The 22,228-nt window shown below is 42.8% G+C and overlaps 1 protein-coding gene across 1 annotated transcript in view; it reads left to right on the top strand.

The window, feature by feature from the left end:
- COLEC12 (collectin subfamily member 12) overlaps positions 1-22,228 on the top strand; it is a 180,866-nt gene that overhangs the window by 136,016 nt on the left and 22,622 nt on the right. Inside the window, exons 3-5 of the mRNA XM_025429360.3 lie at positions 3,423-3,545; positions 10,873-10,971; positions 11,691-12,737. Coding sequence (XP_025285145.1) covers positions 3,423-3,545; positions 10,873-10,971; positions 11,691-12,737 — 1,269 coding nt within the window. The remainder of the gene's footprint in view (positions 1-3,422; positions 3,546-10,872; positions 10,972-11,690; positions 12,738-22,228) is intronic.

The raw sequence follows: 22,228 nt of genomic DNA, 5'->3' as shown, positions 1-22,228 counted from the left end.
TTTGGCCAGATGTCCTCCCAGCGGAGGGCAGAGAGGGAAAGATAAAACAGAATTCTTATTAAAAATAAGTCTCTGGGGAGAGAAAAAACAAGACACAGAAAGTGTGTCAAGTGTAAGGGGAGGCCAGGCAGTACCATCTGATATTGATTAAATGCTTGATACAGTCAGCAGTGAGAAAGGCACACCGTGAGGAAGTGACCCTGCTCTTCAGAATAGGAACCAGTGACAACTGTCCTGGAGCAACCTGCACGAATACCACATGTACAAGATGTCCGCTGGCAAATACAGCACTAGCACACGTGGCCAGAATGGGAGGGGAAGACCCTTGCCCTGAGAGTGAGGACGCGTGGCTTCTGATTGGCTTTGTCTCATTGACTTCATTTTCCCCATCAATAACACAGTGACACTTGACCAGATGACCTTAAGCAACTCTCACTGTAGATTCCGTTATCTACACAGAATCCCTTGTGTCCCTCCCTTGTGACCAAATCCTCTGAGGCTCTGTCAATGGAATGCAAGAAATCGCCCATAGACATATAGAGCTCACCCACCATGGTCCTAAAATCCAAAAGGAATGAAACCCCCCCATCAGCCACAAAAGCATCATCCAGTCTGTCCAAGAGAGATGTGTCTGTCATCTCTGTGTCTGTCATCCTTCTGTGTTTACAGTGGACACCAAAGCACGTTTATAGCTCCTGAATGTGAGATACGGCATGTTTATGGGTCTGCTTACACTCCTCCCTCTCCCAATTTCAAAGATTTTCAGTCTGACTGATGTAAGGGGTCTTTTTTTCATTTAAAGCTGCCAGATAGTAGAGAGTCTAAGAGCTGATGGGTGTGTGTGTGTGTTCATCCTTTATTTAAGGATGAGCTGTTGAGTGTTTTTGTTTTTCTTCTCTTTGACATTGTCATGAGGATAGCATCTGAGTCCAGGGTGAGGCTGGGTTCCAGTGGGAGTGGAAGAGGAAGCTCCCACTGAGATGAAAGGATCTCAGATGAGGAGCATGACAGTGAAATGGAGAGGAAGGGATGACCAGAAAGAGTCACCATAACAAAGTGGAGAGAGTATGGCACTTAAATTTGAACAGACCCAGGTTTGAATCCTGGCTGTGATGCCTATGGATGTCACCTCAGCTGTCACTCCCATGCCTCCCTGAAGGGTGGTTATGAATAAAGCTGCTTTTCTAGCTCAGAATCTGGTACAGTGGAGGCAGTAAATGAACACCAATAAACTGTAGATGAGATAATTATGAAAAGAACTTCCCATGGGAAGATTAGCACAGCCTGGCAACTGCATGAATTAAAGAATATCAGGGAAGACTTGAGGGGGTCTCTGAGTGGAGGACTGGGATAGTGGTAGTGGAAACAAGGACATTGATGGAAGTTGGAGTTTTGGTTTGGTGGGGATGGTACCAAGGTCAGTGTTGGACAGGAGAGATGGTACTGACATCCAGGTGACAAAGGAGCAGGATGGAAAGGAAACACAGTAAAACAAGTGGGAAAACTGATACAGAGAAGTCAACTTACTCTTGGTCTGTTTGACCATTGAGTTAGATTTTACAGTTTCGCCTTCGAGGTGTTGGCTAACCCAAGGTCGATCCAGCATGAACATCTTCACAATAAACCTTAGCTCCTGGAAATGTGTTTTCCCCAATTAAGCATCTTCTGGATCTTGTGAAGAATGTAGACTCTTAGCTCCTGCCTTAGACCTACTAAATCAGAATCTGCATTTGACAATATGTTTTGTAAGTACTTTACAGTTTGAGAAAGACTGTACAAAAGCACGGTGGCCAGACAAGCACTGTCAGCATCCCCTGGGAACTTATTAGAAATCCAAATTCTTGGGCACCTTCTCAGACCTCCTGAATTAGAAAGGCTGTGTTCTGACAAGGCCAATGCACCCCAGAGTTTGAGAATCACTGCTCTTAGTCATGGAACAGATGGACTCAACCCCCTCCCCTTGAGTCTGTGGCACAGAACACCAGAGGGATTGGTTAAACACTGAAAGTTAAATTGGAGTCATTGTTCTATGCTGTTTCTCTCATCATTTTGCATTAAACACAGCTGAAGAACTCTTTTCACTGAAGAAGGGCATGATGCGTAAAATTACAAACCAAAAGGGGGAACTTTGGCTGTAGCTTAATCCTCACGACTCACCCATCAAAAGTTATTGAGCACAATTATAGGAGATCAGTCCTTTATGTGCTGTGCTCCTGTGGGACACTGTTAGTAAGATGCACATAGGAAAACAAGGGATCTCCCAGTATTCCTTACAACGTGATTTTCACATTAAAATGTCCACAGTCTTTGTCTTCTGTGTTTCCAATCAATCTGATGGAAAGTTCCCTTTTTATAGGTTAGTTTCTGGAGTCACTTGTAGCAGTGATGGTGGTTTACCACTTAGACTAGAATGCTTTTCAAAAAGTAGAACAGTGAGCAGTAAAAATTTACCCCCCTTATCAAAAATGTCTGGTTTTTCTAGTTTCCTAGTTGTGATTTAAATTGCTGTGATAACTTAAATAAGGGTGTCTATTTTCTGCATATATATGGTGTACAAGAATGGTTGTATATTGAACATTTTAGTCATAAAAGCACATTTATTTTCCTGCTGTAGATTAAACTGCATTATAGACAGTGGTATGGTAAAACAGTTGGTGGTGGAGGACGACGTGTCACAATTTGTAGTGGTCACCAATTTCCATGGTGTAAATACTCCCTCCAGGGCTGATTTCAAGCTTCCAACAGTTTAACAACCAGCTCCCCAAATTCCTACAAATTTAATAGTTAGCTCTTGTAAGCCAGAGGAACTAGCTCAAGCATACCACTAAAACAAACATCAAGGGACAGGCCATGAGTTTTTTGGTTGGTTGTGTTTGAGTTGCTATAGGTCCAATAAAATCTGAAACAGTAGATTGGGGTGTTTAAAATCTTTTGTCAGGGGTGCCTGCGTGGTTCAGTGGTTGAGTGTCTGCCGTGGGCTCAGGGTGTGATCCCGGGGTCCTTGGATTGAGTTCTGCATCGGTCTCCCCAGAGGGATCCTGATTCTCCCTCTCCCTCTGCCTATGTCTCTGCCCCTCTCTTTCTGTGTATCTCATGAATAAATAAATAAAAATCTTAAAAAAATCTTTTGTCATGTAGAGACTTTAATAAAATGATAATTATGATGGATTTGAAATTATTCTGAGACAAAGTTATGTGCTATTTCCAAGTGATTATTAAATGCAGCAACATTAAATTACTACATAATGGAAATATTTAAAATGCTTGTGTTGCTAATGTGGTGTGTTTAAAATACCACTCATCCTATAGTAAGGCATATGTAAAAATTATTTTTAATCATAGTATTTGAAGCAACATGCAGGATGATACTTTTTGAAATGATATCTCTGGTTACTATTATTAAAATTTGACTTCTCTTACAGGTATTCAGGAAGGAACGCAATGTACCAAATGTAAAAATAACTGGGCGCTGAAGTTTTCTATCATATTATTATACATTTTGTGTGCCTTGCTAACAATCACAGTAGCTATTTTGGGATACAAAGGTAAGTACTCTTTCCTTTTTCTTTCCAAATGGTGGATTTCCCTTTATTAATTTAAACATAAACCCCACCCATACTTTGCAAGTATGAAGTATCTCATTAATACAACTCAAATTGGGCAGCCCGGGTGGCTCAGCGGTTTAGTGCCACTTTCAGCCCAGGGCATGATCCTGGAGCCCCTGGATCGAGTCCTGCATCGGGATCCCTGCGTGGAGCCTGCTTCTCTCTCTGCGCCTCTCTCTCTCTCTCTCTCTCTCTCTTTCTCATGAATAAATAAATACAATTTTTTAAAAATGCAACTCAAACGTAGAAGTAAGCAACATCATAAACTTTGTTTCTTGTGCTTCTTGTAGCTGTGGTATCTGAGTCCTTTTGACTCATTTCACCAATCATAAAGGTCTTCTGTGAGTTACAAAGATTTGTCCTCCTTGTTGTGTTTTCCTACCTATTTCTAGTTCCCCCCTCTTCCTCAGTCTTTTTTCATCTTATCTGTAAGAGGCCTTGTGGAAGGAATCCCTGGAGCCAGCACACAGGAAAATTATACTGACAGAGGGTAAACCAAACACAAGATCTCCAGAGATACGATTTACTTCCCCCAGGGACTGGCAGTTGGTTCCCTTTTTTCCTCTTCGGCACATCTCCTGGGACCACTGTTGTTTATATTGCCCTGTAGAAGTTAAACACATAGGGAGCACTGCCACCTTAACGATACTTTATGAGATGTTAGGTATTCTTTCAACGTGTCTGGTTTAAGGTCAGTGGAAGATTTTTGCCTGAATCCTTCAGACTTGGAAACAAAGCGAGCTTCTCCCTCCCTCACCCCTCCGCCACTACCACACCCGTTCCAGACACCACAGGTAGAAGGTGTCAGGATTCAGAATCACGAGGCATAAACCCTTTTATAGAAAACAGCCATGGAAGCCTTCCCATCAAAGATACGTGAGACAGACACGTCGTCTGGTTTCAGCAAGAGGCAGACGTGGGGGCTGCTGATCTTCAAAACCTTCACTCAGCAGCCATCCCAACTGCCTTGCCTCAGAACTGACAGATTAACAGTAGAGAATTCCCATGTGTTCCCTTCTCTGTTTCTTGGCTCATAGACTTTCTCTCCTTGGGGAGAGAAAGATTCAAAGTGAATTCCCTCCAACCAGTAACTCCTCTCACCTCTCTCCCAGTGTCTAGAGGTTTCCTCAGGAAACCTACCAACGTATTGAAAGGAGAATGGGCTTTGGAGCCAGATGGTCCAAGCTCACCCTTGATTTTGCCATTTGTAAAACAATTGTAAATCTTTCTTAAGTGCTTGCTGACATGCTAGGCACCATATTAAGTCCTCTGCATGGCTGTGTAACCTGGGTATGAATCATACCCTCTTTGACTTTCCTATTTCTTACAATGGCAATTAATAATGCCACTTTTCAAGGTGATGGGGAGGCACAAAGATGATATCATTGAACCACCTGTCCAGTAGTTGGTCCTAGTAGATAGTGACTATATTTCTGTGTTTCTTGCTTCTTCATAACTGCATTTATACAACTGTAGCCAGTAGAATGGCAAAATGTTAAAAATACTCCATAGAGCTGAGGCTTGAAAGTCTCATTTCTGAGGCCACACACATGGAAAATTATGTGCATCCTGTAGTGTGTTGACTGATGAATTTGAGCAATGGAAATCTGGAAAGTTACCAGGTCATTTTATACATTTGTGATTACTTAATCCAACCTAGGATTAACAAAGTAAGCGTTAAGAAAGGTTATTAAATTGTGGCAGGCAGGACAAGGGGTTGGGGATGGGAGCCTAGTGGGAAAAAGGAGGGTCTTTTACGTTCAGGGTAATTCAGACTGGCTCTCTTCCTTTACCAGATTATTTAGGTTACTACTCACTTCTCCTGGACTTTTCCCAGCAAACCCAGATAAAGGAGAAGCTTGGAATGAAACAGCCTTTAGGGCTCGGTACTGTGTGATATCATGAAAGCAAATATTTACCACCTAGAGAGAGATGATGGAAGTTTGAAGAGCATACCACCATTTGGGGTTTTGTAATTTTTACCTCTAAAAAAAAAAATAAGATCTAGGGTCTTTATGCCTTTACAATTGTACAGAAGATCCGAAGGAGAGGATCTTTTTTTCCCATTGTTTTTAAAGTACAGATATTTACTCCATTTTTATGATATTGGAAAGCTCTTCCCAGCTCTGGCTTGTTGTCCATGTGCTGGTCCATTTGCCTAGAACACCTTTTCTCTGCTCTCCACCTAAAATGACTCCTTTCCCTTCATCTCACGTAGACACACATCCTGTAAGAAGCGCCGGAAGGCTGAATTAGGCACCCTCCTGTTTGTTCCCATAGCAGTCCTGTATTTACTCTTAGCCCCTGTCATACTGTGTCATTGTGGCCAGTGGGCTTGTCTGTCTCACCACCCAAACTGTAAGTTCCATGAAGACAAGAGACTCCCATCTTTAGTTTGTTCTATCTCCTATTAGCACCTAGCCTCGTGATACTTACTGGGCACCAAGTAAAGTTACTGGATAAATTAATGAGAGGGAAGATGGATGGATGGACAGACAGATTGTAGATCAGGGCTGACTTCTGTTAAGACAAAGTTAACACCCAGGGGCCCTTGAGCCATTCTGCACTTAAGGCATTGCTATCACTCAGAGCCCTGCCTGGGAACCTAAAATCCTAAAGATTGGCATGGCCTGCTCTGTGGGTGTAATCTGTGCAAGATGAAGCGGGGAGACACTGGGAGCAAGTACAAATGGACGCGAGATGACAGTCTTGCCCCTTTTACCTCCTGCAAGGGCCCCCACCCCTCAGGCGTCTCCTGACAAATATAATACAACATGCAGTTTTGGTTTCCAAACAGAGTCTTAATGAACTAAAATGTGGATATTTTCCAGATGTGTTTTCTCCTTACTTGTACAGTGATTCTTTCTTGCTGATAAGATTCTGGTGACCTCACACTGTAAGAGGCAGATAGATAAGACCTAGGTCTCCTTTCCCACATCCCCCTTTGAAGTCTAGAGAAACTCTCCATTTCAAAAAAGAAAGGAAGAAAAAGAATATTCAATGAAAGAAGATATTTCTCTGAAGGAGAAGTTAGGAAATAAAATAGAAACTGCTTTGTATATCAGAGTTGGCAAAAGCAACTCCATACTGTTCTTCTCACTACAGTTTTTTACTTCTCCTTTTATGTCACTTACACAACTATGAATTAGGATATAACTGAAGTTCCTTCTAGAGAATTTGCTGCACAAGGCAGGGAACTGCTAAGTCACCCACACAGGTCTATACAGTAGCCGTGACCACGAGGTTCATCAGCTCCTTTACAGAAACCATGTTCTTGGACAGTTCCAGCTTGGGGGATGTTCTGGGTTGGGTTTTTTTATCCTCAATCATGAAGTTTCAATGGCAGAAGCCAACTCTTAAATTCAGTGGGTCATGTTTCCTTCAGAAGATTCCCTGAACTGGGAAAATCATACTCCGCTGTCCGGTCCAGCAGACATCCATCTTAAGGGAATTAGGATAAAGAGGAAGGACAGAAATCTGAATCTTTCTCAAGAACAGTCTCCTTTAACTCAACATTCCTAGTCCTAGAATGTCTACCTTGCTGCTAAGCTCTGCTAAAGTAGCAGTGACAGCTGGATCAGCAGGCTTTCCAGATGTGCACAAATCACATGAGGTGGCTACTGTTAGAAGCCAGGGTAACAACCTGCCAGCAGATATTCTGTATTCTTGTAATGAAACCTGAAATAGTGCTCAAGGTAGAAATGTCTTTCTTGCATTCCAGGGGAGTACAGTTGGTACCCCCGGAAGTCCCAGGTACCACTGCAGGGGGCATGATTGCCTCTCAGGACCACAGTCAATCTGGGACAGACACTTGTGAGCACCAGGCAGGGGCTCTTTGCCATGCTCTTGTTTCTTGAGCTCAGAGCCTGGACCATGAGCTATGTCTCCTGTGGGAGGTAACCCTATTTAGGAAAAAGAAATACTAAATAAGAGGCAGAGTAGAATTATAGAGAAAGCATTCATTTTGGAATTAGATCACCTGGCCTGGTATCTCATTTAGTCATATACAAGCTATGTAACTCTGGGCAAGTTACTGAACATCACTGAGCCTCAGTTTCTTCATCCGGAAAATAGCAGTTGTAAGGATTAACAGCAGTGATGGTGCAGTGCACCTCTCAAAGAGTAGGCAGTAGGCACTCGATAAATTAGAGGCTGTTGCTATTACTGTTATTATTGGTGTGGTATGAAATCCAATCGTCAGGGAAGGCTTGGATCAGCAGGCTCTCATGTGCACATTGGGGTGGTGAGATTGGAGAGGACCCCAAAGGATGAATGGAATAATGACAAGGGAGAAGGAGGCTAATGGCCCAGGCCAAGGGATGGTACCAGAATGCTTTTATAGAAAAAGATATTGGGATGCCTGGGTGGCTCAGTGGTTGAGCTTCTGCCTTTGGCTCAGGACGTGATCCTGGGGTCTCAGGATCGAGTCCTGCATTGGGCTGCCCGTGGGGAGTCTGCTTCTTCCTCTGCCTGTGTCTCTCTCTCTGTGTCTCAATGAATGAATGAATGAATGAATGAATCTTTAAAAAAAAAAAAAAAGGTACTAGTGTCAGCTTATCCTAGAGGATTAGGCCTTGGGTACTCAAAGAGGGTCAGCTCTTTAAGTGTGATATCCGAAGCAGTGGTAGTCTGGAGAAAAATTCTCTGTCAAGAAGAAGTTTCTAATAAAGGAGGAGCCCATGAGAAAACAGGGTGCTAGGAGCTCTTCTGTTTTACATTTGTCTTCAAGGGTAAGGGAGGATGACTCTGCCACTATTTTCCTGATTGACAACTTAATCTGGTTAAGAGATAAGAGTAAAAACCAACAAAAATGAGGTGTACTCTTACAGCAAGTGTTTGTTCTAGATGTCCCATCAGCCTCAGATTTTTATGCAACAGCAAGCTGCTGGCTTTGCAGCCCTGAAGTTTGCAGCTTTATACTCAGATCCTATTTTTAAATACAGACACGCATGCCTGAGTGCACGTAACCAGTTCATTAGCACTGTGGCCAGGGCAGATAGCTTTCTTGCTGCACCAAAGAGAAACCCAACAGGTTTTCGTTTTGCTTTTGACAAATATATTTATTCCCTTTACGCAAGCCTGAATTCTCTGCCCATGACAGTTCTGTGTTTTTTAAAACTAAAATGGAAGGAAAATTAGAGAGGGTAGAAAATGACTGCCTGTCAGCATATTTAGAAATTTCTTTGGCTTCCGGGGAAAAAAGGGCAGGACTTAAAATCCTGTGTGTGGTTTGAGGACAGACTGAGGCATGTGTTTTGATTTGAGGATCAAAACTGAATCTTAACTCATAAACATTTTATACTTTACTTTTCTTAAAGTTTAACTTTGCTGAAATGCAGATGAAACATTGTGTTCTTCAGAGTTTCTGGGGATTTACAGACATGCATGCCTATCTAACAATCCTAAGGTATAGATTATTATAACTATACCTCTCTTGTCTATATAGTTACTTAAAAAAAAAAAAAAGCAGTCAGTAGTTAGCTGGATGTTGTACTCCTTGCCAGTGCTGAGGCGTCAGCAGTCAGGGGAGGGGCTGGTTTCTCTGTCTGTATGACCTCTAGCTCAACCAGTTTTTCACAGGCCTCAGTAGCTACTCTCATCTATTTGAATAAATAGTGTAACAAGCAAATATGTGTTGAACACCTACTAAGTGCCACACACTAAGAGCTGGAGATAAAATTAAATGCAAATTTTCCTGCTTTAAAGGATCTAATAGTAAACAAGCCAGGACCACACAGTGAAGTGAGTCCTATAGCAGAGAAAGGACTGCCACGAGGATTCTGCAAGATGCACCGCAGCAAAGATTTCCCACAGAAAGTGATGAGCTGTGTCTTAAAAAAGCAAATAGATCATAACTTGGTGAAGGGTCCGGGGAAGAACATTCTAGGTGGAAGAAGAACACATGGAAGGGCTTGGATGAGAAAGAGCATTCGGTGCAATGCGCACATTTCATTATAGGCACCCTCTAGAAGATTGAGGGAGAGCATGACAAACTTCTCTAAGGAAGGTGCTAGGAGCCACTGGGCTGGTTCACTTTGGGTCATACAGACACATGGGAGCATACTTCTGCTTCCTGATAGGAGCCAGGAGAATCTTCTCAGACAATCATGCATGGGTGGACCACTTGATAAATAAAAATAAACTGGCTCCATTACTTCATGATTAATATTCAAAATATATTCATGCTTCAAAAAATACATACAAAGACATTCTTTTCAAAAAGCCATTGATACCAAGACAGACTTCATCTCAAGCTGCTAGAGGTTGGATCTCACAGGAGTAACTTCTGGAGAAATATACTCTTAAAAGATATTTTAGAAATAAACTTGTATTCACAACCTTACTTAGAATTACTGCCTTCTAAGAACAAATATCAGATTTTATTTAACACTGTATCTGACTCTTTCCTTATGTGCAACCAGAAAAATGCTAAAAAAAAATTCTTCATGAATAATTGTTTGGAAACCCATGTAGGCATTTTCTTGGGAAATGATAAACTACCGATTCATTTGCCACTAAGGAGTAGTAGACTTTCCAGACCTTATGAAAGAGAGTGGCAAGCACTCTTGACTTTCTGTCCCTTCCACAAAGACTGTTTATAGAAGTAAGCTAGGTGTTCTTTACTACAGACTCTCCTTTGAGGCAACTGTGTACCACCTTCCAGGAATGGTAGGGACTCTGATGAGTGATAAAATTTTGTAAGTGATCACAGTGTTATATACCTCCATCTATGAAAATTACTTTAGAAAATAACAGATTGAGGGATCCCTGGGTGGTGCAGCGGTTTGGCGCCTGCCTTTGGCCCAGGGCGTGATCCTGGAGACCCTGGATCGAATCCCACGTCGGGCTCCCGGTGCATGGAGCCTGCTTCTCCCTCTGCCTGTGTCTCTGCCTCTCTCTCTCTCTCTCTCTCTCTCTCTCTCTCTCTCTGTGACTATCATAAAAAAAAAAAAAGAAAATAACAGATTGAGGGCTTATACAATACATAAAAATAAAACTTAACTCCAGACAATGTCTAAAACATCCAAGGCAATACAGAATCATAGGAACAGTTAAAAGCATACAATTCTCAACCAAGTAACCTACAATTGAGTTTTGTGACAAGTAAGTTATTTTTCTAAAAGAATGGCTTTCTCCACATGTTTGAGTTCATTTATATTCTTTGTTTCAATCCATTTCCTTTGTTCTGTAATGAATTGGTCTTTTGTTGAAACAAAAGTAAAATATGAGCAGGTGTGTGTACTAATCCTTAATTTCCAAATCTTAGTTGTAGAAAAAATGGACAATGTTACAGGTGGCATGGAGACATCTCGCCAAACCTACGATGACAAGCTTACAGCAGTGGAAAGTGACCTGAAAAAATTAGGTAATCTGCAACAAAAATGAACCATTAAACCGAATCCTCTAATTGCATGTTAAATGACCACAGCTATTTAGAAGGATATCGCTATGAATTCACATTCACCCAGAAGGATGTTAAATTTTTGTGTTGTGTGTTGAGTCTTTCCTCATGATTTAAAGACTTCTACATTTTAAAGTCAAGGAGCAATTTTGGAGTTGAATTCTTCCCCCCAAAACCACTCTATGTGCCAATTAAAATCTGAAGACCAGTCCTGATCAAATAGGACCACTGATGCATAAAAGCTCTTTTATAAAATGGTCAGTAAGTTCCTATTGGAAATATTCTAAACTGCATAGAAGAGTTATAGAAATTAATTTTAAAAAATTAAAAGATTCCAGCTTATTTCTATCCTTTGATTTTGTTTTCACTTTTTAAGGAAGGAATTCATAGTGAATTTAATAAATAGTACGTTATTTCCTCTTGACACCCTGCCTAGTGCTCTAGAACTGGTAAAAATCCCCCTCCTTCTTTGAGAAAAGTGCTTACAAAGTTACCTTTCCCAATTTCCCAGGACCCGGTTTTAATAGATACGTAGGTTTTACTAATGCAGAGCACTCTGCAGATACCTCAAGTTTTATGTCTGAAATATACTGCATACTAGTTAAGTCTCTTTGGGATTCTTTGGCCTCACCTGAACATTTCTCTATACCACCAGTCTAAGTAACAAATATGTCTTATTCCAGGGGACCAAACTGGGAAGAAGGCTATGAGCACCAACTCAGAACTCTCTACCTTCAGATCAGACATACTGGATCTTCGCCAGCAGCTTCGTGAGATTACAGAGAAAACCAGCAAGAACAAAGATACTCTGGAGAAGCTACAGGCAAGTGGAGATGCACTGGTGGACAGGCAAAGTCAACTGAAAGAAACTTTGGAGAATAACTCTTTCCTCATCACCACTGTAAACAAGACCCTCCAGGCGTATAACGGCTATGTCACAAACCTGCAACAAGACACCAGCGTGCTGCAGGGCAACCTGCAGAGCCAAATGTACTCTCATAACGTGGTCATTATGAACCTCAACAACCTGAACCTGACCCAGGTGCAGCAGAGGAACCTCATCACTAATCTGCAGCGATCTGTGGATGACACGAGCCAGGCTATCCAGCGAATCAAGAATGATTTCCAAAATCTGCAACAGGTTTTCCTTCAAGCCAAGAAGGACACTGATTGGCTGAAGGAGAAAGTGCAAAGCTTACAGACGCTGGCTGCCAATAACTCTGCTTTGGCCAAAGCTAACAATGACACCCTGGAGGATATGAACAGCCAGCTCAATTCATTCACAGGTCAGATGGACAATATCACCACAGCCTCACAAGCCAACGAGCAGAACCTGAAAGACCTGCAGGACGTACACAAGGATGCGGAGAATAGAACAGCCATCAAGTTCAGCCAGTTGGAGGAACGCTTCCAGCTCTTTGAGACAGATATTGTGAACATCATTAGCAATATCAGTTACACAGCCCACTACCTGCGGACGCTGACCAGCAACCTGAATGAAGTCAGGACCACTTGCACAGATACACTGACCAAACACACAGATGATCTGACCTCCTTGAATAACACATTGGCCAACATCCGTTTGGATTCTGTTTCTCTCAGGATGCAACAAGATATGATGAGGTCAAGGTTAGACACTGAAGTAGCCAACTTATCAGTGATTATGGAAGAAATGAAGCTGGTTGACTCCAAGCATGGTCAGCTTATCAAGAACTTTACAATACTACAAGGTAAGTGAAAATTCTGAATTTATTCCTGTTAGTTCTTGATTGCTATATAACAAATTACCCTAGAAATTGGCAACTGAAAACCATAAACACTTGCTATCTCATGGTTTCTGTGGATCAAGAATTCAGGAGTGGCTTTGCTGGGTGATTCTGGCCCAGTATCTCTTGTAAGGTTGTGTAAGATATTGGCCAGGGCTGCAGTCATCTTGAAGCCTTAACTGGGGCTGTGGACCTGCTTCCAAGATGACTCATTCACATGGCTGTTGGCAAGAGGCTGAAGTTCCTTGAAATGTGAAATTGCTTGAGTGCTCTCACAATATGGCAGCTGGCTTACTCCAGACCAGGTGAGCCAAAAGAAAGCACAAGAAAAAGCCATGTGCCTTTTATGACCTAGCCTCAGAAGTCACATACCATCACTTCCACCATATTCCCATATTCTGTTCTTTAAAAAGAAGTCATTAAGTCGAACCCACACTCAAGGGTCAAAGAGATTAAGCTCCACATCTTGAAAGAGTTTTAACTATGAATTTGTGGACAGTGTTCAAAGACAGTTTGTTAAATATTTATTGAATTTGGACTTTCTCAATGCCTTGCTCTTTCAATGTCCTTATAAATCGGGCTCCTTTGAAAGCAAGATTAATTTGTGTAGGTCACAGAAATTCCTATTTCTAAGTGTCATGAGCAGTTGGATGGTTGGCCATCACAGTAACCATAAGGCCAGAGAGGAGGGAAAAAATGTGATTTGCATATAAAATCTGAGTTTTACTCTAATCCAAGTCATCCATGTAAATTGAGAATTCTTGACTCAAATTAAGTCTCCTCCTGAAGATTTGTGGCACCCATATATGAATAGTATTTTTCAGTCATAAACTATTTTCACAGGTTTTAAGTTGAAAGTACTATGTGAAAGATGCTGTGCTAAGCACTCTGGGGTATGCAGAGAAGCCCAGATGGTCTTTGCCCTCAGGTAGCTTAAATTGAGAGAATTTTAGAGTATCAGGAGACTTCCTATAAGCAAACTAATCCTGATTTTCAGAAAGAGGGTATAGATGTATAGACACACTGTGTACAGTGGGGAATTTGTCTTCTAGCCTGAGAAGTTGTTAAGAGGATAATTTGTGAGCTTTCAGGAAAGCAGAAATCATCAGAATGAAGAAGGCAGGTGAACCTAATCTTATTTCTGCACATTAACAGAGCTACTAGATTTTTAAATTAGGAGAATGAAAAATAGCATATCTGGATTTTACCAAGGCATTTGTCACTGATGCTGTTAAGAACAAGATGGAGAAAATAGGTCCTGGATTACAGCACAGTTAGGTGGATTTATTGGTTATATTGGTTTTCTATGCTGTGTAACAAATTACAAACTCTGCAGCTTAGGACAACACCCATTTCTTGTCTCATAGTATCTGTAGATCAGGTGTCTGGGCAAGGCTTGGGTCCTCTGCTCAAAGTCTTTACACCAGGGTACAGTGTCATCAAGGGGCTGAGGTTTCATCAGAGGATTGACTGGGGAAAGATCCATTTCTACCCTCTCTCAGGTGCTTGACAGAATTCATGTCCTTGCAAATGTGAGATTGAGGTTGCTGGTGTTTTTTGGGGTGAAGGGAGCTATTGGCCTAGAGAGCCTTGCCATGTGCCCATCTGATAGCACTGCAGCTTCTTCAAAGCCGGCAAGGGAGTCACTCACTCTAGTCTGCTGAGAAAGCGTTATGTAATGTAATCTTATCTAATGTAAGTCAGGGGGGTGACATGCCATCACCTTTGCCATGTTCTGTTGGCTAGAAGCAACTCACAGGTTCCACACTGAAGGGGAAGGGATGACACAAGGCGTGAGTCATTGGGAGCAACCCTAGGTTGTGTTTACCACAGAATGAGTATAAAGGATGGTAGTTGAGGAGCCCCTGTGAGGCTGGCAGCAGGTCTGGATGGCAGGCGACAGGGGCCTGTTCAACAGCTTTGTCAGTGATTAGCATGAGGATATGGATGACCTGATAATCCAATACTTTACTTGTGTGACATGAAACTATATATATACTAGCCCGTGGATGATAAATCACAACCCAGTATGACCCAGAGAAACTAGAATAATAAAGAGATGCCAGAAAAATGAAGGTAATAGGAAGTACACGTAAAATCCTGCTTATAGTTGGAAAAGACGAGACAAATGTTGATGGGAGAGTGTATGCATGAATGCATGGCGGTTTCAGTTGACTGTAAGCAAGTTATTATGTCTGTCAGTGAATCTAATGTGATCTTTGATTATATCAATAAAAATTTAATGTCCAAAATGAAGGACATACCAAGCCCATGCTGTTAACCCTGTCTATAATCGCTTAAAGTGCCTACCCCCTTTCCGGTCCTCAGTGCCCCTGAAGGAGTCTGTGAGGGTGGGGAGCTGGGTTTCATTCGAAGGGCGATAAGAGAGGTTTTAAGCACGGTGGTAACGTGATCTGATTTATATTTTTGAAAGGTCATTCTGGGTATGGGGACAGGGGTCCAATGAGGGGCTATGGGCCACTTGTGGGTGACTTGGAGATGAGAGAAAGGGTGTCCTCATTCAGGAGGAGCATTGCAGGCAGACTGCAGGGCAGCCCTGTCCGGCTTCCTGTAGCCCTGCTCGGCCGACGGGAGGAATCTGCAGGTGCAGCGGGCTGTGCATACTCAGAGTTCACACCAACGTGTTCTTGACCCTGTTCGGTGCTCAGGAGTTTCCGACCCAAAGTGTCCTAAACCCAGAGGAGCAGCCACAAGGGACTGTGTGGTAAGGGTGCTGGGTACAGGGGTGTGGATGCAAGGCCGGGGCCGGTGTATGCGGCTGGACGAGGCTGACAGGTGGATTGGCAGCGGAGGGGGAGCGAGACAGGAGCAGGCCATGTCCTCGGTTTTTAGCTTGAGCAGGTAGGTGGAGGGACGGACAGAGGACGTGCAGGAAGAGAGGCCCGTTCAGACGTATTAATTGGAACATGTCTCTTAGAAGGAGGTTTCTGACTCGCTGTTTCTAAAACCCCAGAGATCCTGGCTTCTGAATGGTATTTTCCTTTTCTCATTCGCCTTTCCATATTACTTTTATCCTTGGTCTTTTCATTACCGGCACTTTTTGTGAGTTGACCTTGGAAACTTCTCAAGTCAACCAGGCAGCCCCCTTTCTGTTCCGCGTGTTCGGCCTCCTCCAGAACAGTCAGAGCCTGGGGGCAGAGCTCCATTTCCCCGGTGCCCTTCTCCCCTGCCTTTCCTCTTTCCCTCCAAGCAGCTCTCCTCCCTGAGGATGAGGGAACCATGGGACAAAGCAGGATGGAGCAGGATTGGATGCACTTTGCATTATGCTGGCCTTGCCTCTGCAAGGATCAAAATGCTCTGATGCTTCCTGGGAAATCCTTTGGCCTCGCTCGTCGTGGGCCTTTGGGTTTACAGGGCAGCTCAGGCCCAGGATACGTGGCCTTTCTCCAAGTAGAAGCTGAAGTGACTGCTTGCACGAAGCTACATAATAACGTGGAAACAGACGTTGAACCCCATGGTGATTCCCAGCAACAGTTAGCTCTATATCCATAAACCAAAATAACCTTAAGAAAACCTTACTTTTTTGTTACAAATAATGTAAATATTTTTATGCTCATTATGTACATGGAGGACTTCATGCCTCATAAGACGCTCTTGGGTGGGAAGTTCACCCTGAGGTGTTCCTCCGTAAGCTGCAGAGAATGTAAGTTACACCCTCCTAGCACAATCAGAGGGTTCCCCTCCTCTGCTCTTCTCAGAGAGGCATCAGATTTAGTGGGTAAGAACAAGAGCTCTGGAATGGGACAGACCTGGACACAAACACCACGTTCCTCATCCGTGTCTACCATTTAGAGTTAGGTGAACTTAATGAGATAATGTAAATACAGCTCTTCGAGTGGTGCCAGCAGGCGGTTGGCTAATAATATTCATACCCAAGTGTAAGTTCAGTGCCTACCCAAGATTTCCCCTCTGCTGCAGCCCCAGCCACTACACCACAGTGAAAAACAGCAGCTTCATATGCCCAAGGAATAAAATTGTACAGAAGGGGGTCAGCGTGGATTTGGGTCTACAAGTACTTCCTGCTGGCAGCCTGCTGTGAGCCCTGGAGGGGAATGAGACTCGGATGCTGCTGACAGCTAGCTTCAACTCCTTTTTCAGTCCATTGTCTGCAATATGCCAGTCCTGCTGCTGAGCATGTGGCTGAATTGTCTGCTTTCATTGTTACATCTCTTCAAGGTCGGAATTACCAGCATTCCCCATTTGCAGGGATGGGAACCGTGGCACAGAGAGCCTGAGTAACTTACCCAAGGTCAAGGGGCTAGTAAATGTCAGACAGTGCTAAACTGGGATCTTTCTAGTTCCCAAAACCATGCTTCCACATGACACCCTGCTGCTGTGTGATGATAAAAGAGAACAGATGGCCTGTTTGGGAGGTTGAAATGTGGGAGAGTTTATTTTCAGGAGAACAACCCATAGAGGTTTCAGTAAGAGATCGACATTTGAGCTGGATCTTGACAGACACCTAGGAAGGCTGAAAGGATCAGGGCCGAGGCCTCAGTTTCTCTCATTGCCAACCCTACCCACTCTTGCCACGCTTCCTCAAATAAGTCTGCTCATCTGAGGACCCTTGAGAGCAGGCATTTGAAGGCATAGAAGCAAAGTGTGGCTAGTTGGTAAGAAGTGGTGGTTTAAATATACCCTGTGGACAAGGGTATATTTGTGGAGGAGGAGCTTCTGTGGCAGAAGCTTCCAGAAGGTAGTCTTAAACATGAGGTCAATAATCAAATTATTTTTCAAAATGATTGCTGAATAATATCTTTAAATTTCCTTGGTGAAACAAGTGCTTTTAAAGTACCTCAGTGAAACAGAATGACTTTTTCATAATGTAGGTGTTTAAGAAATGTTTGGTTAGTTTGGGAGATTTTTTAAATGAGAAGCAAAAATGTCTCCGATTATATTTCTAGTTTTCTCTATCTTCCAACCTTACCACTTGAGGTTCTAAAATCAAGTCTCCAAAATTTTGGATGGCAGTAAGAATTAAAGTTTTCTCTACTTTCTGTTTTGTTGGCAAACAAATTGGAAAATTAAGGGGAGGACACAAGGCTGGGCCCTCCCCAAGGCCTGCAGTTTGGTTTCCAAAGCAGAAACAGCACAGTGACTTTAAAGTCAGCTGTGCTCTTTACACTGCTTGTTAGAGGATTCAGGTGTTTTAGGCTCCCTGTTCTGGAAGGTGGGGGACACAGGGAGGTGGTTTTGCTGGCAGTGAAACACAGGCTGCTTACAGTCCTGGTTTAAGTCATATTTAGACATTTCTGGAGGTTGTGATGGCTTGACCAGCACTGTGGGTATCCTGGCATTTTCAGAACCTAGAGCCAGGGAGCCACTAGCTTGGCCGTGAAAGCAGCTCTCAGATTTGCTTCTGAATGGGCCATCACATGTGCCTCCACATGTAGCATGACCACATTCTCAACTCTGAAGACAAGTTGCTACTGCACAAGCTTGTAACTACTCTCGTGTCATTTATCTGTTTGGTTTTAAGATACTAGGGGTGGCATGTCTTCATTTTATTTTCACTTCAGCAGCTGCCCAATGAAAGAGTCAAGTAAGACCTAAAAGTCTGTGGGATCCCTGGGTGGCGCAGCGGTTTGGTGCCTGCCTTTGGCCCAGGGAGCGATCCTGGAGACCCGGGATTGAATCCCACGTCGGGCTCCCCGTGCATGGAGCCTGCTTCTCCCTCTGCCTGTGTCTCTGCCTCTCTCTTTCTCTCTCTCTGTGTGACTATCATAAATTTAAAAAAAAAAATAAAAAAAAAGACCTAAAAGTCTGTGATCATCCAGATGCTAATAAGCAATGCTTGAGTCCCAAGTCCTAGAGGAAGATATACCCCTGGCATTAATAATCTATTTTTTATGGGTGTCCAGTACTGGCTTTTAAAGTGGTTTTAGCTTTTTTTCCTCAGTAATTTTTAAAAAGAAGTAAGTAGGAAATTTCTAAGTCTTAATGAGCAAAGTATGGTCTTACTAAGTACTTACGTATCCGAATGACTCCTCTTACACATGGGACACATAGAGTACATTTTTATTTAGCCCAGCATTGGCAGGCCAGCTTCCTGCTCTAGCACTGTGATGGTTTTCCCAAGGCCGAGGCAGCAATGGATGAAGAAATCAAGAACACTGTGCTTGCCAGGAGTTTATCCACAGTCATGGAGTATTAAACTTTATCTTATTTAAGAGAGAAATAACTTGTAATGGATGTTGTGCTTCATGTAAAAAAATCAGTTTTTATGCTCATCCTGCTGGAAAATACATCACAAGTAAGATTTTTGACCTTTATCAAGGCAAAAACTTGCATCTTCTCTTGATACCTTTCCCTTTCCTTCCCAAGATCTGGAAGTTAGCACCTCCTGATATTTTGCAGTGACTGTGGGATCCATGTTTGGTGCTGTTCTTAAAATAAGTCACAATTTCTATGTGGAGTGAATGGAGACATTTGAGAAGCACTTCAGTTCAGAGGGAGATAGCTGAATACCATAAACCACCAGCCCCAGAAAGATAGAAGATTAATGAAAAGCTATCATCCTAGGTAAGGGAAGTCTTGGATTCATATCAGGAGAGGAAGAGAGATTTGTGTGTCTCTGGAGTTCTGTAGGAAACCAGAGGAAGGTGGGACGCCCAAATGGCTCAGTGGTTGAGCATCTGCCTTCGGCTCAGGGCGTAATCCCAGAGTCCTGGGATCGAGTCCGTATAGGTCTCCCTGCATGGAGCCTGCTCCTCCCTCTGCCTGTGTCTCTGCCTCTCTTTCTCTCTCTCTCTCTCATTAATAAATAAATTAAATCGAAAGAAAGAAAAGAAAGAAAGAAGAAAGAAAGAAAGAAAGAAAGAAAGAAAGAAAGAAAGAAAGAAAGAAAGAAAGAAAGAAAGAAAGAAAAGAAAAGAAAAGAAACCATAAGAAGGTGTTCTGGAAGAAATAGAACTCTCTGTCACATTGGTCTGTCACATCAGGAAGACAAGCACCTAAACAGTCAGTATTCCATGGGCACAGGTAAACTCCTTTCCCATGACCTGCAATTACATACCAAATCCAGTTGGGAGCAATTGAGAAATATTGATTATTGGCAAAACCCCTTAAAGAGAATAAGGATAAAGAATCTCTAAAGCACTTGAATTTCCCGACAGACCTTCTTCATTATTTGGATTTCTTAAGGCTAACCATAGAACATAAAACAGAAATAGGTGAGAAGAAAAGCTACTTTTATTTTTGCTGCTATTCTAACTAAATTAGAATTTAGTGGTGGCAGTTTTGGCCTCTGTTGTCAGTATTGTTCCACTAATGCTACATCCATTATGGAGGAATGCATACGCCACCTTCCTCCCTTTTTATCTCTAGGACACTGCTCCTCAATGACACAAAAAAACTAAGATACTTTTTTACAGGAGATAGATTTAGCAGTGAAAATCCGCCTTCCCTATCTTTACTAACACATTTAATGAGCTTCCCCAGTTTAAAAAGAAAAACAAAACCAAAAACCTCTGATTGCAAATGAAGAGACCACTGGATCAATTCTTAAATGTGAGTAGTCAAGAAAGAAAGATCTCCCCAGGATCATTCCATAGCTGCAACTAGGGTCATCTTGATACATAGATTGAGTGGAGCTGTACTTCTTAGAATAAAGTGAGGGACACCAACCAGGCCACTGTTCCTCGGAAATGTCTCCCTTCTGGTCTCTCCTGGAGCCCAAAATGTTGGCATTAATGCACTAAGTCTTTGGATCTGCAACACACATTGATTTGATAAACACTGAATAAAGACAATTGCACCAGATACTGCTAGCTGCTCATTGGGGAAGTGCCCTCAAAGAATAAACAGTTACTAAAAGATTAGAGAAAGGAAAAACTTCCACCTGGGAGGTTTGCCTGGTAGGTGGACCAGAGTTTTCCAGATGGATATGGGGAGGAAATTCTAAGAGAAGAGATCTGCAGAAGCAGAGAGGAGGTTGGATTAAATACATGCTAGACCAGGTCATGAAAGCCTTGATTTAATACTGATAACCAAGTAGTGGGGGCTGGATATTCTAGAGCCAGTGGAGATCAGAGTGATGGGTAAGGAAGACATATGTGGGAAGGTTGCAGAATGGAATGAATGGAGAGGAATCAAAGGTAGGAAGAGCAGTTAAGAGGTTATTGTAAAAATCTATCAAGACAACACCCACACTGGGTCATGATGAGTGATAGAAGGAAGAGATGATTGTGATGATGTGGTGAAGGGCATAACAATAAAGAGGGTAAGATCAGTTTTAGACATGCCAGGGTGCAAGTGCTGGCAGGACATTCCAGAGAAAATGGACCATCCAACTATGAGATGGAGAGAAGGACCAGGAGATCTGATGATAGGGAAGAGCCAGGAGTTGGGGGGCCGAAGTCAGTGAGTTGGGTTCAAAGAGAAAATTCTTCATCACAAAGTCTTCTCAAGTCTCTCACTTATGGAACAGATAACCCTAGAAAGGACATGTTGAGACTAGTCCTAACTATTAGCATCAACTCTTGAATAGCTGAGTAGAAGGTCTGCCAATAAATCCAAGGGTGACACCATGGGTAGTCTTAAATAAGGAAAGCCGAGTCTAGAGCCAAGGGTCTTGCTAAGGGAGAACAGAGATGAGTGGGCTAGTGGGGTCCATGGATAGTGTGAAGGTACAGTGGACATCTAGCAAGGCCTAGAATGGGGGATTGCAGCAGAGAGATCTCCCGATTGAGGCAGGAAGGCCTGCTTCACTGTTCTGTCCTGACTAGCTGGTGGGGGAGGAGTGGGGCAAGGGGAAGAAGAAAAACACAGGATGAGAGGCCCACCTACACTTATCTCCCCAGCACTTCTGCCCACCCCAGCCTGAAAGGCTTTCCATTCTTTGGAAAGAACGAATATGGATCTCTTTCACTTACTCATGTAGGACAGTGGGATTTCAGAGACTTAAAAATTCTGGAGAATAGAATATTTGAGAACAGTGTCCTAGGTATAGTCATTTCAGCATAAGAACACCAGAGTTCCTGTCCCAGCTCCACCAACTAGACTATGACTGTCAATGTCTCATTCTCCTGGGTAGATCTGTCTTGAGGAGCTGGTGTTGAAGCAGCTTGGCATCTCTGGCTCTACATGTCCCCAAATGTACTCTGGGAATAAAATGTTACAGATGAGGGTCAGGTGACATAATGTACGTGAAAGTACCTCGAGAACTTGTTCATTCTATAAATGAGTTGATTGTGTATTTGTGTGCAGTTCCCTGTTGCCCCTGAGAACTTACATCCCAGGTTATGTGGGCTTCTCTAGGATGATAAGGGGTGAGCAGATATCTGCCTTCTTCCTTTGGGAATAAAACAGTGTCATTTTTTTTCTTACCTGCACAATTGATGATCACCAATTTTTTTCTCTCGCCCACCTTCCTGTTTGCATTATTAGACTACAAACTGGGGGAAATGACCCTCTTCTCAGCCCAGCCTGTAGAG

The sequence above is a fragment of the Canis lupus genome, chromosome 7 (genome assembly GCF_003254725.2).
Source record: "Canis lupus dingo isolate Sandy chromosome 7, ASM325472v2, whole genome shotgun sequence".
In the NCBI taxonomy this organism is placed as follows: domain Eukaryota; kingdom Metazoa; phylum Chordata; class Mammalia; order Carnivora; family Canidae; genus Canis; species Canis lupus.
The sequence above is the reverse complement of the archived record's forward strand: the minus strand, read 5'-3'. Positions and strand labels throughout refer to the sequence as shown.